We start from the raw sequence: 27,535 nt of genomic DNA on the forward strand, positions 1-27,535 counted from the left end.
AAGTTTCTGCCGAATCTATCCACGGTGCTGCATCCGCTGAATGCTCTGTTGCGGAAAGAAGTACCATGGAAGTGGAGTGAGGAATGTAAAAAGGCCTTTCGCAGAAGCAAGGCGTTGATTACCTCTGAAGAAGTGTTGGCTCATTTCAACCCAACGTTACCTCTTCGTCTAGCTTGTGATGCTTCCCCCTATGGAATTGGAGCAGTACTTTCACACAAGTTACCAAATGGCTCGGAAAGGCCAGTGGCATTCGCGTCCCGATCATTGACCTCCGCGGAGCGAAATTATGCTCAAATAGATAGGGAGGCCCTCAGCCTTGTGTGGGGCGTAAAGAAATTCAATCATTACCTGCAGGGCAAGAAGTTCACATTACTGACAGACCACCAGCCGTTGGTGTCCATATTCAACCCTAACAAGGCCGTTTCCACCATGACAGCGCAAAGGTTACAGAGGTGGTCCGTGTTACTTGGGGCACACCAATATGACATCGAATACAAAAGGTCCAAACAGCATGGAAATGCTGATGGGTTATCGCGCTTGCCATTGCCGATAGTAGAAGAAGCGACTACAGTGGACCCGGTAGAGATGTTCCACTCATCCATAGTGGAATGTCTACCAGTAACAAATTCGATGATCGAAAACGAAACAAGAAATGACCCGACTCTCTCACGAGTCTATGATTTAACGGTGGAGGGATGGCCAGCACAGGGCAAACCAACGCTGCCAGCATTTTCGCAGAGAAAAGAACAGCTGTCAGTGTGTCGAGGAACCCTGATGTGTGGATCTAGAGTGGTGATTCCACCCAAACTTCAACAGAAGGTGTTAAAGGAGCTGCACGAGGGACATCTGGGTGGAGTGAAAATGAAGAACCTAGCAAGAGCGTTCGTGTGGTGGCCAGGCATTGATGGGGACATCGAAGAAATCACTAAGAGCTGTCTAGGATGCCAGAAGGTCCAAAACGCGCCACCACAGGCTCCTCTGCATCCATGGGAGTGGCCCTCATCTCCTTGGCAAAGGGTACACATCGACTTTGCTGGTCCATTTATGGACTCAATGTTTCTAATAGCGGTGGATGCACACTCCAAGTGGCCGGAGGTAATAAAGATGTCCACCACCACCACGGAAAAAACCATCACAGTGTTAAGGACCATGTTTGCAAGGAATGGGCTGCCGGAACAGATCTGTTCTGATAATGGACCGCAATTTGTGTCCGAAGAATTCAAGAAATTCTTAAAGAGCAATGGGGTTAAGCACTACACGTCAGCCCCATACCATCCCGCCTCCAATGGATTGGCTGAAAGGTTTGTCCAGACCTTCAAGAAGGCCATAAAGGCCATGGGTAATGAAGCCATTAACTTACAACATAAGGTGGATAGCTTCTTGTTGGCGTACAGGAATGCAACACATGCGGTCACAAATCAAACTCCCGCCATGATGTTTTTTAATAGACGACTAAGATGCCGGCTGGATTTGCTTAAGCCAAACGTCAGAAGGGACGTAGAGAACCGGCAATTCCAGGGCATGAATGAAAGGCCAACTAGCTCTTTTCAGATAGGTCAACAAGTTTTGGCCCGGGACTACCGTACCGAGAAATGGCAGCCTGGAACTATTGGAAAAAGGCTAGGGCCGTTGATGTATACGGTGGACATTGGGGACAGTATAATAAGGCGCCATGTTGACCAGATCATAGGGTCAGCCACAAATGGCCAACCTACTCCACCACCTTACACGGTTAATGTTGAGACAGAGATACCCAGAACACCTACCTCCGATCTGGTAATACTGGAATCAGATGAACCTGACACTGTCCTTCAAGCCGAATCGACCTTGCCAGAAGCACCTACTACCCCGCCGGGTGTTACGACACCACCGAGGCGTTATCCGGACAGAGTCCGGAAACCTCCAGAGAGACTGAATCTGTGAACTGTCTTGCATAAAGTTGTATATATGTTATAATGTATGTTTAATGGGGAATCAGTATGTTGTAAGCTAAAAAGGGAGGATTGTAGTGTATGTACCCGTCTACCTTTAAGAGAACTATTGTATGTAACCGTCCACCTTTAAGAGAACTACTTTAGGTGTTGCACTACTTTGTTGGCTTCTGTATACTGTAATACCGACGGTGACCACACCGGTATATAAGTGCTGTGTCAGGATTTATTGGGCAGATTCGCCCTGACCTTCGAATAGTAAAGTCCTGTTTTAAGTTACTCTGGTAGTCTGTGTATTAATTAACTAAACAACCCACAGACTTTACACATACCATTTGCCTTCTTAACCGCCTGCTGCACCTGCATGCTTACCTTCAGCGACTGGTGCACAAGGACACCCAGGTCTCGTTGCACTTCCCCTTCTCCCAATCTATTGCCGTTCAGGTAATAATCTGCCTTCCTGTTTTTGCCACCAAAGTGGATAACCTCGTATTTATCCACATTATACTGCATCTGCCATGCTTCTGCCCAATCACCCAACCCGTCCAAATCATGCTGGAGTTTCTCGGCATCCTCCTCACAGCACACACACCCACCCAGCTTTGTGTCATCTGCAAACTTGGAGATATTACATCTAGTTCCCTCGTCTAGATCATTAATATATATTGTGAATAGCTGGGGTCCTAGCACTGATCCCTGCGGTACCCCACTAGTCACTGCCTGCCACTCGGAAAAAGACCCGTTTATTCCAACTCTTTGCATCCTGTCTGCCAACCAGTTCTCTACCCAAGTCAGTACCTTGCCCCCAATCCCATGTGCTTTAACTTTACACGCTAATCTCTTATGCGGGACCTTATCGAAAGCCTTCTTAAAATCCAAATATACCACATCCATTGGTTCTCCCTTATCTATTCTACCAGTTACATCCTCAAAAAATTCCAGTAGATTAGTCAGGCATGATTTATCTTTTGTAAATCCATGTTGAATTTGTCCAATCCTGTCACTGTTTTCCAAGTGCTCTGCTATTACATTGTGGCAGAGCCACTGAGGGACTCTGAACAACTGTACATAATTCCCTTTAACGATGTGTTAGCTACAGACTAAATCTGTACCATTGTATATACTGTTTGCATGTACAGTGCGCGGCCCCTTTAAGAGCGCGGGCAAACGCGATGACGTCATGCCGCTAATCACGTGATCACCCAAACATGGGAAAAACGTGATGACGTCATGACGCCATCCACGGGACCGCCCAGGCAGTCCTCGTGGAGCCTCCGACCTGTTAAGACCTGTATTCATAGTTCTCTTGCATCAATCTGTTTAAACTCGTTAGTTTGACATTAAAAACCTTTTTGATTGATTGCCTGCGTCGAACTCAATCTCTAGATAGGAATTTGACCATTCCTACATTGGTGACCCCGACTTTTGTGAACGGTTTTCGCAAAAGGAACGCAGCATGGAGGCGAATGCCGTTTCGTTGAAGCTGCCGCAGTTCTGGGAGCAACAAGCAACCTCGTGGTTCATCCAAGTCGAAGCCCAGTTCGCCCTGAGAGGCATCGTTGAGGATCAGACCCGATACTTATACGTGGTCTCCGCACTCGACGGCTCTACCACCTCGCAGATCGTCAGTCTTCTCGGGAATCCCCCAACTGACAGCAAGTATGAGACCCTCAAGGCACGGTTGCTACAGGTTTTCGGCTGATGAAATCAGAGCGCGCCCGTCGGCTGCTCGCTATGCCCGGGCTCGGGGACTCCAAACCTTCCGAGCTGATGAGCCAAATGCTCACACTCCTCGGCTCCGAACCCGAATGCTTTCTCTTCAGAGAGTTATTCCTCAGCCAATTACCGGAGCAAGTGCAAGCGGCCTTGGTGAGATCCGAGGTCGAAGACTGCGCAGGGCTCGCTGCCGAGGCAGACAAAATATTCGCAGTTACGCAACAGTACTGCGCTGCCACGAGGCGCCCATCCCCTACAGACGCCGCCCCAGCTCCTCAGCCCGCGGGGCTGTGCTTCTACCATGCGCGGTTTGGCGCGAAGGCGAGATGTTGCCGCTCTCCCTGCAGCTTCTCTCAAAAAAAAACAACTCCGTCCAATGAAGAATGGGTCTAACGGGTGCCCCGCGGCTGCGATGGCAATCGGCAATGCAGGCAAGCTGCTCTTCATCACAGATACCCTCTCCGGTCGTCGGTTCCTGTGCGACACCGGAGCGCAGTGCAGCATTCTACCCGCGTCAGCTCTTGATGTACAGGCTGGGAGGCATGGCCTCCCCCTCGAAGCAGCTAATGGCGGAGCTATTCGGACCTTCGGCAGACGGCGGGTCCAGGTGTGCTTCGGTGGCCAGCGGTTTTCCTGGGAATTCGTTACGGCCAAGGTTTCGCAAGCCATTCTCGGTGCAGATTTCCTGTGCGCCAACGGCCTCCTGGTCGATGTAAGGAACCGGCGGCTGATCAACGCGGCCACGTTTCACCCTATCCCTTGCCACCGTAGTAACACCATGTCGCGCAACGTCTCCTGCGCTTTCCCGACTCCGAATGAGTTCGCTCGCCTGCTAAGCGAATTTCCAGACCTGACCAGGCCCACGTTCTCCTCCACGGCCATGAAGCATGGTGTGGAACACCACATCACCACCACCGGCCCCCCGGTCCACGCGCGGGCCCGGCGCCTCGAGCCTGGCAAGCTAGCGGTCGTGAAGGCGGTGTTCGCTACAATGGAACGCTTAGGGATTATTCGCAGGTCGAATAGTCCCTGGTCTTCGCCTCTTCACATCGTTCCGAAACCTGGCGGAGGATGGCGGCCCTGCGGCGACTATCGGCACCTAAACGACGCCACCACTCCTGATCGATACCCGATCCCCCACATTCAGGATTTCTCTGCCATTTGGCAGGAAACAACTTCTTCTCCAAGGTCGACCTCGTCCGGGGCTACCACCAGGTCCCGGTGCACCCGCAGGACGTCCAGAAGACCGCAGTCATCACCCCATTTGGCCTTTTCGAATTTCTGCACATGCCTTTCGGCTTAAAGAACGCTGCCCAGGCTTTCCAACGGCTGATGGAGTCCGTGCTGCGGGACCTCAACTTCATCTTCATCTATCTGGATGACATTTTGATCGCCAGCCCTACCAAAGAGGAGCATCTTTGCCATCTACGCACCCTTTTTCAACGCCTCAGCCAACACGGCCTGATTATCAACCTGGCTAAGTGCCAGTTTGGCCTGCGACAAATCGATTTCCTGGGGCATCGCATCACTGCAGAGGGAGCGGTTCCTTTGCAGGCGAAGGTGGAGGCGGTGACACATTTCCCACGCATGCAGAACATGAAGGCTCTGCAAGAATTCCTAGGCATGGTGAACTTCTACCACCGTTTCGTGCCTAGGGCAGCACTGCTCATGCAGCCCCTGTACGAGGCCCTCAAGGGCAAGTCTGGCAAGGATCCGGTGGGCTGGACGGTTGACATGGACTGGGCATTCACCGACACCAAGAGTGCCTTGGCCAACGCGACCATGCTGGTGCACCCACTACCAGGAGCCACCATCGCCCTCACCACCGACACGTCAGATTACGCAATCGGCGCCGTTCAGGAGCAGTGGGTAAACGGGACGTGGCAGCCATTGGCATTCTTCAGCCGTCAACTGCGGCATAACAAGCGGGCGTACAGTACTTTCGACAGGGAGTTGCTAGCCCTTTTTCCGGCCATCCGCCATTTCCGGTTCTTGTTGGAAGGACGTCCTTTCACTGCTTTCGTCGACCATAAGCCACTGACTTTTGCCATGGCCAAGACCGCCGAACCGCGGTCATCTCGACAACAACGTCAGCTGACATACATCTCCAAATTTACCACAGATATTCAGCACATGGCCGGTAAAGACAACCTGGTGGCAGATTGCCTCTCCCGCGCGACCGTGCATGCGGTCCAGCTGGGCATCGACTACGCCCTCATGGCAGCAGACCAAGTCTCAGACCCAGAAGTGCAGGCTTACCGCACCAACACCACTAGCCTCCAGTTGGCCGACGTCAGGTTCCATTCGGCTGGTACCACGTTGCTGTGTGACGTCTCCGTTCGGGACCCTCGCCCTATTGTGCCGGTCGCCTGGCGCTGCAAGGTGTTTGACGCCATACATGGGTTGTCACACCCAGGAATGAAGGCTTCTCAGAAGCTTATGTCATCTAAGTTTGTTTGGTGGGGCATGCATAAAGATGTCCGCGACTGGGCCAACACCTGCGTGGTCTGCCAAAAGGCCAAGGTACAGCGCCACATCAAGGCTCCATTGGCCACCTTTGCAGTTCCTGAACGACGGTTTGACCACGTTAATGTGGACCTGGTAGGACCACTTCCACCTTCCCAGGGTTTTACGCACATCCTGACCATAGTAGATCGCACCACCAGATGGCCGGAGGTGGTTCCCCTCTCATCTACTACTTCGGCGGACATGGCCAGGGCGTTCATCTCTTCATGGGTCGCCCGTTTTGAGTGCCTGCTGACATCTCTTCGGACCGGGGACCGCAGTTTTCCTTTGGACTCTGGAATGCGGTGGCTCAGCGACCCGGTGTCAAGTTACACCGCACCACAGCCTACCACCCACAAGCGAACGGTCTGTGCGAAAGTTTTCACAGATCGCTTAAGGCCGCACTGAGTGCCAGCCTCCAAGACGCTGGATGGGCAGACAAGCTGCCGTGGGTCATGTTGGGCCTTCGCACGGCCCCCAAGGAAGATCTTCACTCTTCCGCGGCAGAGCTCGTTTATGGTCAGCCGCTGCGAGTGCCAGGGGATTTCTTGCCAACACCAACGGAGCCATGGTCCGCCTCGCGCCAGCTTATCAGTCACCAGGAAGCAGCCAGATGTTTCGCGCCGGTTCCCACATCGCATCACGGGTTTCAGGGCTCTCACGTTCCAGCGGAGCTGAACCAAGCCGACTACATGTTCATCCGCCACGATGCTCACCGGGATGCGCTCAAGCCCCCATACACTGGTCCTTTCCGCGTGTTAGAGGCAGGAGACAAAACCTTCAAGGTGGATGTCGGTGGTAAACCGGACCACATTTCGGTCGACCATTTGAAGCCGGCACACCTGGACCTTGACCGTCCCGTCGAGACCGCACAGCCACCGAGACGAGGTCGGCCGCCCACCGTCGTCACACCAGAACAAGTGCAACCACCCGCCAGTCCGCCCGCCGTCCAACAGCTTCCGCTTCGGGAATACAGGAGTCGTTCTGACAGGCTTGTCAGACCCCCTCAACGTTTGACTTTTTCCGTTAAAGACAATTCTGGGGGGGCGCATGTGGCACAGCCACTGAGGGACTCTGAACAACAGTACATAATTCCCTTTAACGATGTGTTAGCTACAGACTAAATCTGTACCATTGTATATACTGTTTGCATGTACAGTGCGCGGCCCCTTTAAGAGCGCGGGCAAACGCGATGACGTCATGCCGCTAATCACGTGATCACCCAAACGCGGGAAAAACGTGATGATGTCATGACACCATCCACGGGACCGCCCAGGCAGTCCTCGTGGAGCCTCCGAACTGACTAGACCTATATTCGATGTTCTCCTGTAGTTATCTGTTAAACTCTGTTACTTTTCATTAAACCTCGTTTATTTGATCGCCTGAGTGGACCTCAGTCTTTTGGATAGGAACTAGACATTCCTACATTGGTGACCCCGACTTTTGCGAACGGTTTTCGCAGAAGTTACTGAACATGGAGTCGAACGCCGTTTCGTTGAAGTTACCACAGTTCTGGGAGCAACAGCCAGCCACGTGGTTCATCCAGGCTGAAGCCCAGTTCGCCATCAGGAACATCGCTGTGGATCAGTCCCGTTACTATCACGTGGTCTCCGCCCTCGACAGCGCCACAGCCTCGCGGGTCGTCAGCCTGCTTGGTAATCCACCAGAAGATCGCAAGTATGATACAATAAAGGCGCGGTTGTTACAGGTCTTCGGGCTCACGAAGTCGGAGCGCGCCTGCCGGCTGCTCAATATGCCCGGCCTCGGGGACTCCAAACCGTCAAACCATCCGAGCTCATGAGCCAAATGCTCACGCTCCTGGGCTCTGAACCGGAATGCTTCCTCTTCAGGGAGCTATTCCTCAGCCGCTACCGTAGCAAGTTCAGGCTGCCTTAGCCAGGTCGGAAGTCACCGACTGCGCAGAGCTGGCTGCCGATGCGGACAAGATCTTCGCGGTGACACAGCAGTACTGCGCTGCCACGAGGCGCCCATCCCCCACAGATGCCGCTCCAGCCTCTCAACCTGCGGGGTTGTGCTTTTACCACGCCCGTTTTGGCGCGAAAGCAAGATGCTGCCGCCCTCCCTGCAGTTTTTCGCTCAAAAAAAAAACAGCAGCCACCCTGTCGAAAGAGGACCGGTTATAACGAGCGCCCCGCAGCTGCGATGGCAATCGGTAATTCGGGAAAACTCCTCTTCATCAACAACTCCCTATCTGGTCGACGTTTCCTCTGTGACACCGGGGCGCAGTGTAGCATCCTACCTGCGCCAGATCTTGATCTACAAGTTGGGGTTCACGGCCCCTCCCTCCAGGCGGCTAATGGCGGGGCCATTCGGACCTTCGGAAGCCGGCGGGTCCAGGTGTGTTTCAGCGGCCAGTGGTTTTATTGGGATTTCATCACGGCCAAAGTCTCTCAAGCCATCCTCGGGGCGGATTTTTTGTGCGCCAACGGCCTCCTGGTGGATGTACGGCACCGCCGGTTGATCAATGCGGCCACTTTTCACTCCATCCCGTGCTACCGCGGTAACACCGTGGCGTGCACTGTCTCCTGCGCGTCCCCACCTCCGGATGACTTCACTCGCCTCCTCGGAGATTTCCCAGACCTGACCAGACCCACTTTCTCTTCCACGGCCACGAAACATGGTGTCGAACATCACATCACCACTACTGGCTCCCCGGCCTACGCACGGGCCCGGCGCCTCGAACCTGGCAAGCTCGCGGCTGCGAAAGCGGAGTTTGAACCGTTGGAGCGGCTAGGGATTATTCGCCAGTCGAATAGTCCCTGGTCTTCGCCTCTCCACATTGTTCCGAAACCTGGCGGTGGATGGCAGCCTTGCGGCGACTACCGACGCCTGAACGACGCCACTACTCCTGATCGGTACCCGATCCCTCATATTCAGGATTTCTCTGCACATTTGGCGGGAAATACCATTTTTTCCAAAGTCGACCTCGTCCGTGGCTACCACCAGGTCCCCGTACACCCGCAAGACGTCCCGAAAACTGCAGTCATCACCCCATTCGGCCTGTTTGAATTTCTGCGGATGCCGTTTGGATTGAAGAACGCTGCACAGGCTTTCCAGCGCTTGATGGACTCCGTGCTTCGGGACCTCAAGTTTCTCTTCATCTACCTCGACGACATCCTCATCGCCAGTCCTAATAAAGAGGAGCACATCTGCCATTTGCGCACCCTCTTTAGACGCCTCAGTCAACACGGCTTGATCATCAACCCGGCCAAGTGCCAGTTCGGCCTGCAGCAGATTGATTTTTTAGGCCATCGCATCACATCAGACGGCACAATTCCCCTGCAAACGAAGGTGGAGGCAGTTACTTCATTCCCGCGCCCGCAGTCCGTCAAGGCCCTGCAGGAGTTCCTCGGGATGGTAACTTTTTATCACCGGTTCGTCCCTAATGCAGCTCTGCTCATGCAGCCCCTGTATGAGGCCCTCAAGGGCAAGTCCGGCAAGGATCCGATCAGCTGGACGGTCAATATGGACCGGGCGTTCGTCGACACAAAAGGCGCTTTAGCCAACGCAACCATGCTGGCACACCCGCTGCCAGGTGCCACCATCGCCCTTACCACCGACGTGTCAGACTACGCCATCGGCGCAGTGCAGGAACAGTGGGTGCATGGGACGTGGCAACCGCTGGCGTTTTTCAGCCATCAACTACGGCGAAACGAACGAAAGTACAGCACGTTCGACCGGGAGTTGCTGGCCCTTTTTCTGGCCATCCGCCATTTCCGGTTCTTGCTAGAGGGACGCCCGTTCACGGCTTTTGTGGACCATAAGCCACTAACGTTCACGATGGCCAAGACTGCCGAACCGTGGTCAGCTCGGCAACAACCTCAGTTGACGTTTATCTCAGAATTCAGCACTGACATTCAGCATGTGTCCGGTAAGGACAACCTGGTGGCGGATTGCCTCTCCTGCACGACCGTTCATGCAGTCCAGCTCAGCATCGACTATGCCCTCATGGCTGCGGATCAAGCTTCGGATCCGGAGGTCCAATCTTACAGAACCAACCCCTCTAGCCTCCAAGCGGCCGACGTCAAATTCCATGCCGCGGGCACTACGCTACTCTGCGACGTCTCCGTAGGAGATCCTGCCAGTTCGGCCTGCAGCAGACAGCGGCTGACCTGGGAGTGGAGTGAGCAGCGACGCCCGACCAGAGCGGACCTGCGTGAAGTACAAGCAGCGCGGCAAGTTTAAAAGGAGGGGCGAGGCCCGACCACAGCGGCTGACCTGGGAGTGGAGTGAGCAGCGATGCCCGACCAGAACGGACCTGCGTGAGGTACAAGCAGCGCGGCAAGTTTAAAAGGAGGGGCGAGGCGAGGCCTGACCACAGCGGCTGACCTGGGAGTGGAGTGAGCAGCGACGCCCGACCAGAGCGGACCTGCGTGAGGTACAAGCAGCGCGGCAAGTTTAAAAGGAGGGGCGAGGTGAGGCCCGACCACAGCGGCTGACCTGGGAGTGGAGTGAGCAGCGACGCCCGACCAGAGCGGACCTGCGTGAGGTACAAGCAGCGCGGCAACTTTAAAAGGAGGGGCGAGGCGAGGCCCGACCAAAGCGGCTGACCTGGGAGTGGAGTGAGCAGCGATGCCCGACCAGAGCGGACCTGCGTGAGGTACAAGCAGCACGGCAAGTTTAAAAGGAGGGGCGAGGCGAGGCCCGACCACAGCGGCTGACCTGGGAGTGGAGTGAGCAGCGACGCCCGACCAGGGCGGACCTGCGTGAGGTACAAGCAGCGCGGCAACTTTAAAAGGAGGGGCGGGGCGAGGTGAGGCCCGACAACAGCGGCTGACCTGGGAGTGGAGTGAGCAGCGACGCCCGACCAGAGCGGACCTGCGTGAGGTACAAGCAGCACGGCGACTTTAAAAGGAGGAGCGAGACGAGGCCCGACCACAGCGGCTGACCTGGGAGTGGAGCGAGGTGAGGCCCGACCAATTCAACAGCAGGGGAGAGGGGTAAAAAGTAATCAAAGTGTGATGTCACCAGGAAGCAGGTAAGTGATTGGTTGGTGAGTATTTCTCTCTTTTTTTTAAACTTTAACTCTGTGGTTTATATTTTCTAAGGTCTCTCTAGTGTAGCAGGGACTGTTGGTAAACCAGTTAACTGTAGTGTAATTAGTGGGATTGATTGATTTAATTTAAATTCAATTAATTAAAGGGTAAGTCATGGCAGGACAGCCGGGCCCCGTGATCTGCTCCTCCTGCGAGATGTGGGAACTCAGGGACACTTCCTGTGTCCCTGACAACTACATGTGCAGGAAGTGCATCCAGCTGCAGCTACTGACAGACCGCATTGCGGCACTGGAGCTGCGATTGGATACATACTGGAGCGTTCACGATGCTCAGGACATCGTGAATAGCACATTTACGGAGTTGGACACACCGCAGGTAGAGGTTGGACAGGAAGAAAGGGAACGGGTGACCAACAGGCAGAGTACTAGGCGCAGGCAGGTAGTGCAGGGGTCCCCTGTGGCCATCCCCCTCTCCAACAGATACACCACTTTGAGTACTGTTGGGGGTGATGGCTTATCAGAGGAAGGCAGCAGCAGCCAACTTCCTGGCACCAGGGGTGGCTCTGCTGCACAGAATGGGAGGGAAAAGAGGGGTAGAGCTATAGTAATAGGGGATTCAATTGTAAGGGGAATAGATAGGCGTTTCTGCGGCCGCAAACGAGACTCCAGGATGGTGTGTTGCCTCCCTGGTGCAAGGGTCAAGGATGTCTCCGAGCGGCTGCAGAACATCTTGGAAGGGGGGGGTGAACAGCCAGTTGTCGTGGTGCATATAGGCACCAACGATATAGGTAAAAAGCGGGATGAGGTCCTAAAAGCGGAATATAGGGAGTTAGGAGATAAATTAAAAAACAGGACCTCAAAGGTAGTAATCTCAGGATTGCTACCAGTGCCACGTGCTAGTCAGAGTAGAAACAGAAGGATACTTCAGATGAATACGTGGCTAGAGGAATGGTGCCAGGGGGAGGGATTCAAGTTCCTGGGACATTGGAACCGGTTCTGGGGGAGGTGGGACCAGTTCAAACCGGACGGTTTGCACCTGGGCAGGGCTGGAACCGATGTCCTAGGTGGAGTGTTTGCTAGTGCTGTGGGGGAGGGTTTAAACTAAAATGGCAGGGGGTTGGGAACCTGAGCAGGGAGACAGAGGAAAGGGAAACAGGGATAAAAGCAAAAGATAGGAAGGAGAAAAGCAAAAGTGGCAGTCAGAGAAATCAATGGTTTAAATCAAACATGGCCACAGTAAATAATAATTCTAATAGGTCTAAGAGCATTAAAAGAACAAGCCTGAAGGCTTTGTGTCTTAATGCGAGGAGCATTTGTAATAAGGTGGATGAATTGGCTGCGCAAATAGAAGTAAACAAATACGATTCGGTTGGGATTACGGAAACGTGGCTCAAGGAAGGCCAGGACTGGGAACTCAACATCCAGGGGTATTCGATATTCAGGAAAGATAGGCAAAAAGGAAAGGGAGGTGGGGTAGCATTACTGGTTAAAGAAGGGATTAACACAATTGTAATGAAGGATATTAGCTCTGATGAGGTGGAATCTGTATGGGTAGAATTGAGAAATACTAAGGAGAAAAAAACGTTAGTGGGAGTGGTTTATAGACCTCCAAACAGTAAGGCGGAGGTTGGGGATGGCATTAAAAGGGAAATTAAAGAACCGTGCAATAAGGGCACAGCAATCATCATGGGTGACTTTAATCTACATATAGATTGGGCCAACCAAATTAGTAACAATACTGTGGAGGAGGAATTCCTGGAGTGTTTACGGGATGGTTTCCTGGACCTATATGTCGAGGAACCAACCAGAGATCAGGCCATCTTAGACTGGGTATTATGTAACGAGAAAGGATTAATTAGCAATCTTGTTGTACGAGGCCCCTTGGGTCGGAGCGATCATAATATGATCGAATTCTTCATTAAGATGGAGAATGAAGTAGTTGACTCTGAGACTAGGGTTCTCAATTTAAATAAAGGAAACTACGATGGTCTGAGGAGCGAGTTGGGTATGATTGATTGGGGAATGGCACTCAAAGGGTTGACGGTGGATAGGTAATGGCAAACATTCAAAGACCGAATGGATGAACTACAGAATTTGTTCATCCCAGTTTGGCATAAAAATAAAACAAAAAAGGTGACCCAACCGTGGCTAACAAGGGAAATTAGGGATAGCATAAGGTCCAAGGAGAGGGCATATAAATTGGCCAGAAAAAGCAATAATCCTGAGGATTGGGAGCAGTTTAGGATTCAACAAAGGAGGACAAAGGGATTAATTAAGAAAGGGAAAATAGAATATGAGAGTAAGCTTGTAGGGAACATAAAAACTGACTGTAAAAGCTTTTATAGATATGTGAAGAGAAAAAGATTGGTGAAGTCAAGCGTAGGTCCCTTGCAGTCAGAATCGGGGGAATTTATAATGGGGAACAAAGAAATGGCAGACCAACTAAATACATATTTTGGTTCTGTCTTCACAAAGGAGGACACAAATAACCTCCCAGAGATGCCAGGGAACATAGGGTCTGATACAAGGGAGGAACTGAAAGAAATCAGTATTTGTAGGGAAATGATGTTAGGAAAATTGATGGGACTGAAGGCCGATAAATCCCCAGGGCCTGATAATCTACACCCCAGGGTACTTAAGGAAGTGGCCCTAGAAATAGTAGATGCATTGCTGGTCATCTTCCAGAACTTGATAGACTCTGGAATGGTACCCATGGATTGGCGGGTAGCTAATGTTACCCCACTATTCGAAAAAGGTGGTAGAGAAAAGGCGGGGAATTATAGACCGGTAAGCTTGACATCGGTAGTGAGGAAAATGCTAGAGTCCATTATAAAAGATGTAATAGCAGAGCACTTGGAAAGCAGTGACTGGATCGGACAAAGTCAACATGGACTTACAAAAGGTAAATCATGCTTGACTAATCTACTGGAATTTTTTGAGGATGTAACTGGTAAAATAGATAAGGGAGAACCAGTGGATGTGGTGTATTTGGACTTTCAGAAGGCTTTCGATAAGGTCCCGCATAAGAGATTAGCGTGCAAAATTAAGGCACATGGTATTGGGGGCAAGGTATTGACTTGGATAGAGATCTGGTTGGCGGACAGAAAGCAAAGAGTTGGAATAAACGGGTCGTTTTCCGAGTGGCAGGCAGTGACAAGTGGGGTACCGCAAGGATCGGTCCTAGGACCCCAGCTGTTCACAATATATATTAATGATCTGGACGAGCGAATTGGATGTAATATCTCCAAATTTGCAGACGACACAAAGCTGGGTGGGAGGGTATGCTGTGAGCAGGATGTCGTGAAACTCCAGTATGATTTGGACAGGTTGGGTGATTGGGCAGAAACATGGCAAATGCACTATAATGTGGATAAATGTGAGGTTATCCACTTTGGTGGCAAAAACAGGAAGGCAGATTATTATTTGAATGGCAATAGATTGGGAGAAGGGGAAGTGCAAAGAGACCTGGGTGTTCTTGTGCACCAGTCGCTGAAGGTAAGCATGCAGGTGCAGCAGGCGGTTAAGAAGGCAAATGGTATGTTGGCCTTCGTAGCAAGAGGGTTCGAGTACAAGAACAAGGATGTCTTGCTGCAGTTGTACAGGGCCTTGGTGAGACCACACCTTGAGTATTGTGTGCAGTTTTGGTCACCTTACCTGAGGAAGGACGTTCTTGCCATGGAGGGAGTGCAGCGAAGATTCACCAGGCTGATACCTGGGATGGCAGGAATGACGTATGAGGAGAGATTGTGTCGATTGGGCTTATACTCACTGGAGTTTAGAAGATTGAGAAGGGATCGCATCGAAACCTGTAAAATTCTGTCAGGCCTGGACAGACTAGATGCAGGAAGGATGTTTCTGATGGCCGGGGAGTCCAGAACCAGGGGTCATAGTCTAAGGATAAGGGGTAAGCCATTTACGACTGAAATGAGGAGGAATTTCTTCACCCAGAGAGTGGTGAACCTATGGAATTCTCTGCCACAGAGGGCGGTGGAGGCCAGTTCATTAAGTATATTCAAGAAAGAGTTGGATATATTTTTTAAGGCTAAAGGGATCAAGGGATATGGGGAAAAGGCAGGGACAGGGTACTGAATTTGGATGATCAGCCATGATCTCATTGAATGGCGGAGCAGACTCGAAGGGCCGAATGGCCTACTCCTGCTCCTATCTTCTATGTTTCTATCCTCGCCCTATCGTCCCGGTCGCCTGGCGCTGAAAAGTTTTTGACGCCATCCACGGGTTGTCGCACCCTGGCATGAAGACCTCGCAACGGTTGATGTCGTCCAAATTCGTGTGGCGGGGCATGCACATGGATGTTCGCGACTGGGCCAACACCTGCGTGGTCTGCCAAAAGGCCATGGTGCAGCGTCACGTCAATGCTCCATTAGCCACTTTTACCGTTCCGGAACGTAGGTTTGATCATGTGCATGTGGACCTGGTGGGGCCACTTCCGCCTTCGCACGGGTTTACTCATCTGCTTACAATGGTGGACCGCACCACTCTGTCTTCCACCACTTCCGCAGACGTTGCCAGGGCATTCATCTCCTCTTGGGTTGCCCGCTTCGGTGTACCGGCAGACATCTCGTCCGATCGTGGGCCACAGTTTTCTTCGGAGCTCTGGAACGCTGTGGCTCAGGGGCTCGGCGTCAAGCTACATCGCACCACCGCCTACCATCCACAGGCGAACGGCTTGTGCGAACGATTCCACAGGTCGCTCAAAGCCGCACTGCGAGCCAGCCTTCAAGGCACGGGCTGGGTGGACAGGCTTCCATGGGTCCTTTTGGGTCTTCGTACGGCACCTAAAGAAGATCTTCAATCGTCCTCGGCGGAGCTCGTATATGGCCAGCCGCTACGCGTACCAGGGGATTTCCTTCCGTCTCCAACAGAGCCATGGTCCGCGTCCCAGCAACTCATCAGCCACCAGGAGGCAGCCAGAAGTTTCGCTCCAATGCCTACGTCGCAACACGGCTTGCAGAGCTCCCACGTCCCAGCTGAGCTGAAGAACGCCGACTGTGTTTATCCGCCACGACGCTCATCAGAACCCACTCAAACCCCCTTACACTGGTCCTTTCCGTGTGATAGAGCCAGGAGACAAATCTTTTTCGGTCGATGTCGGTGGTAAACCGGACCACATTTCGGTTGACCGGTTGAAGCCGGCTCACTTGGACCTTGACTGCCCAGTCAAGATCGCACAACCGCCAAAACGTGGCCGACCGCCCACAGTCGCCGTGCCAGATCAAACGCAACCACCCGCCAGCTCGCCCGCCGCCCATCAGCTTCCACTTCAAGGCTACAGAAGTCGTTCTGACAGGCTTGTCAGGCCTCCTCGCCATTTTACTTTTGCTATTAAAGACAATTCTGGGGGGGCGCATGTGGCGGAGCCACTAAGGGACTCCAGTCAATTGTATATAATTCCCTTTAATAATATGTTGGCTACAGCCTGAGTCTGTATCTTTGTTTTCACTGTTTACATGTACAGAGCGCGATCACTTTAATAGCGCGGGTAAACGCGATGACGTCACGCCGTTCATCACATGATCCCCCACCGTCAGGAAAAATGTGATGACGTCATGACGTCAGCCACGGGACTGCCCTAGCAGTCCTCATGGAGCCTCCAAACTGACTAGACCTATATTCGATGTTCTCCTGTAGTTATCTGTTAAACTCTGTTACTTTTCATTAAACCTCGTTTATTTGATCGCCTGAGTGGACCTCAGTCTTTTGGATAGGAACTAGACATTCCTACACTACCACCTTTTTTGAATAGTGGGGTAACATTAGCTACCCTCCAATCCATGGGAACTGTTCCAGAGTCTATAGAATTTTGGAAGAAAGGTTCCACATGGCACACTGGTCACAAAGTTAAAAGCCCATGGGATCCAGGGCAAAGTGTCAAGTTGGATTCAAAACTGGCTTGGAGGCAGGAAGCAGAGGGTAATGGTTGATGGGTGTTTTTGTGACTGGAAGGCTGTTTCCAGTGGGGTTCCGCAGAGCTCAGTACTGTACTAGGTCCCTTGCTTTTTGTGGTATATATCAACGATCTTGACTTGAATATAGGAGGTATGATTATGAAGTTTGCAGATGATACTAAAATTGGCTGTGTGGTTGATACTGAAGAAAGAAGCTGTAGACTGCAGGAAGATATCAATAAATTGGTCAGGTGGGCAGAACAGTGGCAAATGAAATTCAATCCGGAGAAGTGTGAGGTAATGCATTTGGGGAGGGCTAACAAGGAAAGGGAATACACATTAAATGGTAGGACACTGAGTAGTGTAGAGGAACAAAGGGACCTTGGAGTGCATGTCCACAGATCCCTGAAGGTAGCAGGCCAGGTAGATAAGGTGGTTAAGAAGTCAAACGGAATGCTTGCCTTTATTAGCCGTAGGATAGAATACAAGAGCAGGGGGGTTATGCTTCAACTGTATAAAACACTAGTTAGGCCTCAGCTGGAATACTGCGTGCAGTTCTGGTCACCACATTACAGGAAAGATGTGACTGCACTAGAGAGGGTACAGAGGAGATTTACAAGGATGTTGCCGGGAGCAGAGAATCTTAGCTATGAGGAAAGACTGGATAGGCTGGGTTTGTTTTCCTTGGAATAGAGGAGGCTGAGGGGAGACCTTATTGATGTGTATAAAATTATGAGGGGCCGAGATAAAGTGGATAGAAAGGATGTATTTCCCTTAGCAGAGGGGTCAAAAACCAGGGGGCACAGATTTAAAGTAATTGGTGGAAGGTTTAGAGGGGATTTGAGGGGAAATTTCTTCACCCAGAAGGTTGTGGGGGTCTGGAACTCACTGCCTGAAAGGGTGGTAGAGGCAGGAACCCTAACCACATTTAAAAAGTACTTGGATGTGTACTTGGGATGCTGTAACCTGCAGGGCTACGGACCAAGAGCTGGGAAGTGGGATTAGGCTGGATAGCTCTTTGTTGGCCAGCATGGACACAATGGGCCGAAATGGCCTCCTTCCGTGCTGTAACTTTCTATGATTCTATGATTCCCTCCCCTCCCCTCCCCTACCTTTCCCCTCCCCTTCCCTCTCCTCCACTCCCCTTCCCTCTCCTCCACTCCCCTCCCCTCTCCTCCCCTCTCTTCTCTTCTCTCCTTTCCTCTCCCCTCTTCTCTCCTTTTCTTTCCTCTCCTTTTCTCCCCTCCCTTCCCCTCTCCTCCCCTCCCCTCCCCTCTCCTCCCCTTCCCCTCTCCTCCTCTCCCCTCTCCTCCTCTCCCCTCTCCTTTCCTCCCCTCCCCTCTCCTCCCCTCCCCTCCCCTCCTTGCCATGCCTCTCCTCTCCCCTCCCCTCCCCTCCCCTCTCCTCTCCCCTCCCCTCCCCTCTCCTTTCCTCTCTTCTCTCCTCCTCTCCTCTCCCCTACCATTCCCCTCTCCTCTCTCCTTTCCTCTCCTTTTCTTCCCTCCCTTCCCCTCTCCTCTCCTCTGCTCTACTTTTCTTCCCTCCTTTCCCCTCTCCTTTCCTCTCCTTTTCTCCCCTCCCTTCCCCCCTCCTCCCCTCTCCTCCCACCCCCCCTCCCCTGACACAAGAGGAGCCACAACTGCATCTTCCAATATCTCTCCCTTGGGTCATTACAACACGCAGTAACACGGCTCCGTAGTAACCTGTCTCAGTGTGTGTCGGTTTCCTGGATTTAGCTTGTAACTGGGTGTGCAGGTTAGCCCTGCGACTGCGATTGTAGACAACGTGCCGGCCTCAGCGAGGCGGCAAGATCGTGCACTCATTGTGTGTCTTTCTGTTTCTCAAGTGGTGAAAGTGGATCAGGCAAGACTGAAGCCACTAAACTGATCCTCCGATATCTAGCTGCCGTGCACCACAAACGCAAAGACAATGTGACACAACAGGTAACTTGCAGCAACACATGACTCAATATATTGACAGTTACCATTCCAAACAAATTTTGTTTTAACAATTAGACACCAAGTTAAACTTCCTTGTACTCAGTTATCTTCCCAAGTAGCCATTCTTCATATATAGCCTCGCCTTACTGCATCTCACTGTATCTGTTGGACAGCAGATGCTGCCCTAGATTAGTGGCTGTGGAGGCGCCACACTCAAGCCTTTGCCCACTGATGCATTTCCCACAGGGGTCACTAGTTATCAGGAGTAGGGATCCTGGCAGGGTTTGGGTCACTAAAGGGCCTGACCCTTGCTGGGGTTTCCACAGGCAGTGACTGTTCACATGGCCACTCTTCATGCACCAGTCTGGACAGTCAGTATCAGTGGGTGTTAATCCAAGGTTGGGGTATCTCACAGCTGAACCCGACACAGTCCAACAGAGGTAACCGAATAGCAAACCTGAGCAGGAGCTTTCGCTCAACTTTCTTTTCCTTAATTTGAGGGCACCGAGTCCAATTTGTAGCCAATTCTACATTTTGGCCAAAGTCAGCTACCTCACCTGGTCAGGGATCGAAGCTGGCACCTTGGGGATTAGGCAATACAGCACCAGATCTGACACTGTATTTCACCCAGTGTTCTTCCAACAAATGGAGGTGGTGGGGATCACCATTGGTCGCAGGTTTAATAAGTACCCCTCTATTTGTGAACGCAGGAACAGGAGGAGGCCATTCAGCCCCTCGAGCTTGTTCTGCCAGTCAATTAGATAATGGCTGATATGTACCTCAACTCCATTTACCTGCCTTTGTTGGAGTTTAGAAGAATGAGAGGTGATCTCATTGAAACATACAAGATTCTGAAGGGGATTGACAGGGTAGATGCTGAGAGGTTGTTTCCCCTGGCTGGAGTGTCTAGAACCAGGGGTCACAGTCTCAGGATAAGGGGTCGGCCATTTAAGACCGAGATGAGGAGGAATTTCTTCACTCAGAGGGTTGTGAATCTTTGGCATTCTCTGCCCCAGAGGGCTGTGGATGCTGAGTCTTTGAGTATATTCAAGGCTGAGATCGATAGATGTTTAGACTCTAGGGGAATCAAGGGATATGGAGATCGGGCGGGAAAGTGGAGTTGAGGTCGATGAACAGCCATGATCTCATTGAATGTCGGAGCAGGCTCGAGGGGCCGTATTTCTTATGTTCTTATATCCCTTAATACCCTTACCTAACAAAAATCTATCCATCTCAGTCTGGAAAATTTCAATTGACCCCCAACACCCACTGCCTTTTAGGGGAGAGTTCCAGAATTCCACTGGCTCTGGGGCAACAGTGAGACTGAAATGTTAAACCAGTTCAAACAAACTTAATCCAAGGAAAAGTGAAAATGTAAAAATTGTGCTATTGTTGTTTAGGGTTTATTGATTTCTGTGCCACTTCAGCCAATCAAATCAGTTTAGGACGGGAATGCTATTGCCTGGCAGTTATCCATCTGCTGCTGTTCTACGAACAATGACGGACAGGTCAAGACCCTCTGTTCCATCCCGTCTGACACACACAATTGTGATACCTTGTGTATCACAATATAGACACTCCCCACCCCACCCGAAACCGTATGATCTCCTGGGAGAGGTGAAAAACCAGATAAAAGCACAGGCCAATTTGGGGGGGAATATCTGGGAAATTCCTCTCCAACCCATCTCGGCGATCAAAACTAGCCCAGGAGATCACTCTGGCTCTGAATTCCCTGCAGTACCTATCTTCTGCAAGAGGTGATCTCCGCCCCAGCCTGAAACAGGTCCGGAATTCAGCGAATTGGTGTCCACCGCACGAGCCAGCAGCCTGTTCCAGAGGTTCACTATTCTCTGGGAAAGGAACCACCTCCTGACATCTAACCTAGATCTGGCCTTACACAACTTAAAATTATGACCCCTGGTCCTGCCTAACCTATTCAATTGGAACAAACTGTCAACAGGATCACAATCTATTCCCTTCATCATCTTATAAATCTCAATCAGATCACCCCTAAGTCTACACTTCTCTAAGGTGTAGAGTTCCAGCTCTTTTAGCCTATCTTGATCAGTAAGATGCTTTATATTGGGAATTAGTCTACTAATTCTCCTCTGCACCCTTTCCAAAGCCTCAATGTCACCCACCCTGTGAGCCTCGACACAGTACTCCAACTGAGGCCTGACCAAGATCTTGTACAGTGACAAAATAGTATGGAGAGGGTAAAAGGACTCTGATTGTGTTTTTGGTGATGTGTATCATGTGTTTGATGTTATTTACATCTTCTGCCTCTTTTTCACATTATTGCTCCCTGGTGTCTGTGAAGATTGAGGTACGGTACTGTTTGCTGTATGTGTCTCCCACAGAAGGTCAGAATGACCAGCAGCACTTCCAATTTTAGGCATTTCCTTCAAATGCTGTTAAAGGGGCAACAGCGCCATTCAAAAGTGTTTGACAAACTGTGGAAACCTGCAATTAAAACGAGAAATTCTGGAAATACACCAGACCCATCAGCATCTGCAGAGAAAAGCTGGGTTAATGATTTAGGGTGAAACTCGGCCCAACAAAGGATCTTCAACCAGAACTTTACCTGGGGGCTGATTTTAATTGTTGCGCCAGTCGGGAAATGCAGGGCAGCAAGTCAATTGCCCGTTCACACTCACCCGTTCACTCTCGCCTGTTCACACTCACCCGTTCACTCTCGCCCGTTTACTCTCGCCCGTACACACTTGCCTGTTCACTCACTCACGCATGCCCATTCACACTCACCCGTTCACTCTCGCCCGTTTACTCTCGCCCGTACACACTTGCCTGTTCACTCACTCACGCACGCCCATTCACACTCGCCCATTCACTCTCGCCCGATCATTCTCGCCCATTCACACTAGCCCGTTCACACTTGCCTGTTCACTCACACCCGTTCACACTTGCCCGTTCACACTCGCCTGTTCACTCACGCCTGTTCACACTCACCCATTCATTCTCGCCCATTCACTCTCACCTGTTCACTCAGGCCCATTCACACTCACCTGTTCACACTCACCCGTTCACACTCACCCGTTCACTCTCGCCTGTTCACACTCGCCCGTTCACTCTCGCCCATTCACACTAGCCCGTTCACATTCGCCCGTTCACTCATGCCCGTTCACACTCGCCCATTCACTCGCGCCCGATGACTCTCACCCATTCACACTCACCTGTTCACACTCGCCTGTTCACTCTCGCCCATTCACACTCGCCCGTTCACTCAAGCCCGTTCACTCTCGCCCGTTCACTGAAGCCCGTTTCACTCATGCCCGTTCACACTTGCCTGTTCACTCACTCCCGGTCACACTCACCCATTCACACTCGCCCTGTTCACGCTCGCCCATTCACACTCACCCATTTGCACTCGCCCATTCACTCTCGCCCATTCACACTTGCTAGTTCACACTCACCCATTCACACTCGCCCATTCACACTCGCCCATTCACACTCGCCCATTCACTCATGCCCGTTCACACTCGCCTGTTCACTCGCGCCCATTCACTCACACCCGTTCACACCCACCCGTTTACTCATGCCCGTTCACTCACCCATTCACGCTTGCCCATTCACACTCGCCCGTTTGCACTCGCCCATTTGCACTCGCTCGTTCACTCACTACCGTTCACACTCGCCCGTTAACTCACGCCCATTCACAATCACCCGTTCACTCACGCCCATTCACACTCACCCATTCGCTCACGCCCGTTCAAACTCGCCCTGTTCACGCTCGCCCATTCACACTCGCCCGTTCACTCACGTCCATTCACTCTTGCCCGTTCACTCTCGCTCTTTCACACTCGCCCGTTCACTCACGCCCGTTCACACTCGCCCGTTCACTCACGCCCATTCACACTCGCCCGTTCACTCACGCCCATTCACACTCGCCCGTTCACTCAAGCCCGTTCACTCATGCCCGTTCACACTCACCCATTCACACTCGCCCTGTTCACGCTTGCCCATTTGCACTCCCCCGTTTGCACTCGCCCATTCACACTCGCCCGTTCACACTCACCCATTCACACTCGCCCTGTTCACGCTCGCCCACTCACACTCACCCATTTGCACTCGCCCGTTCACTCACTACCGTTCACACTTGCCCATTTGCTCTTTCCCGTTCACACTCACCCTGTTCACTCACGCCTGTTCACACTCACCCATTCGCTCACGCCCGTTCAAACTCGCCCTGTTCACGCTCGCCCGTTCACACTCGCCCGTTCACACTCGCCTGTTCACTCTCGCCCACTCACACTCGCCCGTTCACTCACGTCCATTCACTCTTGCCCGTTCACCCTCGCCCTTTCACACTCGCCCGTTCACTCACGCCCGTTCACACTCCCCCATTCACTCACGCCCGTTCACACTCACCCTATTCACTCATGCCCGTTCACACTCGCCCATTCACACTCGCCCGTTCACACTCGCCCGTTCACTCACGCCCATTCACACTCACCTGTTGACTCTCACCTGTTCACTCACGCCTGTTCACACTCGCCCTGTTGATGCTCAATCGTTCGCTCACGCCCATTCACACTCGCCTGTTCACACGCCCGTTCACACTCACCCGTTCACTCACGCCCGTTCACTCACGCCCGTTCACGCTCACCCTGTTGACGCTCGCCCGTTCGCTCACGCCCATTCACACTCGCCTGTTCACTCACACCTGTTCACACTCGCCCGTTCACTCACGCCCGTTCACTTACGCCCATTCAGACTCACCCGTTCACTCACGCCCGTTCACACTCGGCCATTTGCTCTCGCCCATTCACTCTCGCCCATTCACTCATGCCCGTTCACACTCGCCCATTCACACTCGCCTGTTCACTCACGCCCGTTCACACTCACCCGCTCACTCACGCCCGTTCACACTCGCCCATTCACACTCACCCATTCACTCACACCCGTTCACACTCGCCCTGTTCACGCTCGCCCGTTCACTCACGCCTGTTCACTCACACTCGTTCACATTTGCCCGTTCATACTCGCCCTGTTCACGCTCGCCCGTTCACTCTCGCCCATTCACTCACGCCCGTTCACACTCACCCGTTCACTCTCGCCCGTTCACTCTTGCCCACTCACTCACGCCCATTCGCACTCACCCGTTCACACTCGCCCATTCGCACTCACCCGTTTGCACTCGCCCGTTCACACCCACCTGTTCACACTCGCCCTGTTCACACTCGCCCATTCACTCACGCCCGTTCACACTCACCCGTTCACACTTGCCTGTTCATACTCGCCCTGTTCACGCTTGCCTGTTCACTCACGCCCCTTCACACTCACCCGTTCACACTTGCCCGTTCACACTCGCCCTGTTCACTCTTGCCCGTTCACTCACAGCCCTTCACACTCACCCGTTCACACTCACCCGTTCACTCTCGCCCGTTCACTCGCGCCCGTTCGCTCTCACCTATTCACACTCCCCCGTTCACTCACGCCCATTCACACCCACCTGTTCACATTCGCCCGTTCACACTCGCCCTGTTCACACCCACCCGTTCACACTCACCCGTTCACACTCACCCTTTCACACAGCGCCCGTTCACACTCGTCCTGTTCACGCTCATCCATTCTCACTCACCCATTCACATTCGCTCGTTCACACTCGCCCATTAACTCACGCCCATTCACAATCACCCGTTCACTCACGCCCATTCACACTCACCCATTCGCTCACGCCCGTTCAAACTCGCCCTGTTCACGCTCGCCCATTCACACTCGCCCGTTCACTCACGTCCATTCACTCTTGCCCGTTCACTCTCGCTCTTTCACACTCGCCCGTTCACTCACGCCCGTTCACACTCGCCCGTTCACTCACGCCCATTCACACTCGCCCGTTCACTCACACCCATTCACACTCGCCCGTTCACTCAAGCCCGTTCACTCATGCCCGTTCACACTCACCCATTCACACTCGCCCTGTTCACGCTTGCCCATTTGCACTCCCCCGTTTGCACTCGCCCATTCACACTCGCCCGTTCACACTCACCCATTCACACTCGCCCTGTTCACGCTCGCCCATTCACACTCACCCATTTGCACTCGCCCGTTCACTCACTACCGTTCACACTTGCCCATTTGCTCTTTCCCGTTCACACTCACCCTGTTCACTCACGCCTGTTCACACTCACCCATTCGCTCACGCCCGTTCAAACTCGCCCTGTTCACGCTCGCCCGTTCACACTCACCCGTTCACACTCGCCTGTTCACTCTCGCCCACTCACACTCGCCCGTTCACTCACGTCCATTCACTCTTGCCCGTTCACCCTCGCTCTTTCACACTCGCCCGTTCACTCACGCCCGTTCACACTCCCCCATTCACTCACGCCCGTTCACACTCGCCCTATTCACTCATGCCCGTTCACACTCGCCCATTCACACTCGCCCGTTCACACTCGCCCGTTCACTCACGCCCATTTACACTCACCTGTTGACTCTCGCCTGTTGACTCACGCCCGTTCACACTCGCCCTGTTGACGCTCGATCGTTCGCTCACGCCCATTCACACTCGCCTGTTCACTCACGCCCGTTCACACTCACCCGTTCACTCACGCCCGTTCACTCACGCCCGTTCACGCTCACCCTGTTGACGCTCGCCCATTCGCTCACGCCCATTCACACTCGCCTGTTCACTCACACCTGTTCACACTCGCCCGTTCACTCATGCCCGTTCACCTACGCCCATTCAGACTCACCCGTTCACTCACGCCCGTTCACACTCGGCCATTCGCTCTCGCCCATTCACTCTCGCCCATTCACTCATGCCCATTCACACTCGCCCATTCACACTCGCCTGTTCACTCACGCCCGTTCACACTCACCCGCTCACTCACGCCCGTTCACACTCGCCCATTCACACTCACCCATTCACTCACACCCGTTCACACTCGCCCTGTTCACGCTCGTCCGTTCACTCACGCCTGTTCACTCACACTCGTTCACATTTGCCCGTTCATACTCGCCCTGTTCACGCTCGCCCATTCACTCTCGCCCATTCACTCACGCCCGTTCACACTCACCCGTTCACTCTCGCCCGTTCACTCTTGCCCATTCACTCACGCCCATTCGCACTCACCCGTTCACACTCGCCCATTCGCACTCACCCGTTTGCACTCGCCCGTTCACACCCACCTGTTCACACTCGCCCTGTTCACACTCGCCCATTCACTCACGCCCGTTCACACTCACCCGTTCACACTTGCCTGTTCATACTCACCCTGTTCACGCTTGCCTGTTCACTCACGCCCCTTCACACTCACCCGTTCACACTTGCCCGTTCACACTCGCCCTGTTCACTCTTGCCCGTTCACTCACGGCCCTTCACACTCACCCGTTCACACTCGCCCGTTCACTCTCGCCCGTTCACTCGCGCCCGTTCGCTCTCACCCATTCACACTCCCCCATTCACTCACGCCCATTCACACCCACCTGTTCACATTCGCCCGTTCACACTCGCCCTGTTCACACCCACCCGTTCACACTCACCCTTTCACACAGCGCCCGTTCACACTCGTCCTGTTCACGCTCATCCATTCTCACTCACCCATTCACACTCGCTCGTTCACACTCACCCGTTCACTCTCGCCCGTTCACACAGCGCCCGTTCACGCATGCCCTGTTCACGCTCCTCCATTCTTACTCACCTGTTCACACTGTGCCCCATCGCACTCACCTGTTCACTCTCACCCGATTACATTCCGCCTAGTCACGCTCCGTCCGTTCACACTCGCCCGACTTTCTTTTCCATTTACTTCCCGCCCGATGCAACAGTCAAAATTGACCAAGTATATTTTCACTTTTGAGATGCTAACTCACCCTCTGTGTATTTCCTGTGTTTATATGAGGGAAAGCATAAAATTGGAAATTGCTAGATGTTGGTGTGGTGATTATTCTTTATGTTTAGTAAGAAGTATTGTGATTGGTTGTTTGTTTCCTGCCTTGGGATATATGCTGTAATCTCATTGGTAGTTGATGTCATGTGATTTGTGGTGGCCATCTTAAATTCAGTTCTTTCCAGCCTTTAGTTGGGACTGGGTGTTGAAGATGTGCTGCAGGATTTTTAAGTTAATAAAGCCTAGATTAGAAAGGCAAATCTATTCTTTATTTCAATTTATTAACTTTATGTCAGAATGGAGCGATATCTTCAACCAGAACGATTCAATGCTGACCCTAATTCTGCAGGAGTGGATGATAAATGGAAACACTGGTATTGTACATTTAAAAACTTTTTGGGCGTGTTGGATCAAGAGTCTCTAAATAAGCTGAATATGCTGATCAACTACATTGCTCCGGATGTGTATAAGTATATTTTGGACTGTAAAACTTACGAAGTGGCTATTTCTACATTGGAAAAGATTTTTGTTGAACCAAAGAATGAGGTATTTGCACGTCACCTTCTATCTGCCCGTAGGCAACAGGTGGGAGAATCTTTGGATACTTATTTACAAGCACTTCGGTGCCTTAGTGTTAACTGTAATTATAAGGCCGTGACGGCTGAAGAAT

The 27,535-nt window shown here is 52.3% G+C and overlaps 1 protein-coding gene across 1 annotated transcript in view; it reads left to right on the forward strand.

Annotated features, from left to right (window-relative positions):
- myo15aa (myosin XVAa) overlaps positions 1-27,535 on the forward strand; it is a 581,049-nt gene that overhangs the window by 229,414 nt on the left and 324,100 nt on the right. Inside the window, 1 exon segment of the mRNA XM_086002218.1 lies at positions 18,922-19,018. Within this exon segment, the coding sequence (XP_085858344.1) occupies positions 18,922-19,018 (97 nt within the window).

This window comes from Somniosus microcephalus, chromosome 11 (genome assembly GCF_052327205.1).
Source record: "Somniosus microcephalus isolate GS21.2 chromosome 11, FLI_Smic_1.0, whole genome shotgun sequence".
NCBI lineage: Eukaryota > Metazoa > Chordata > Chondrichthyes > Squaliformes > Somniosidae > Somniosus > Somniosus microcephalus.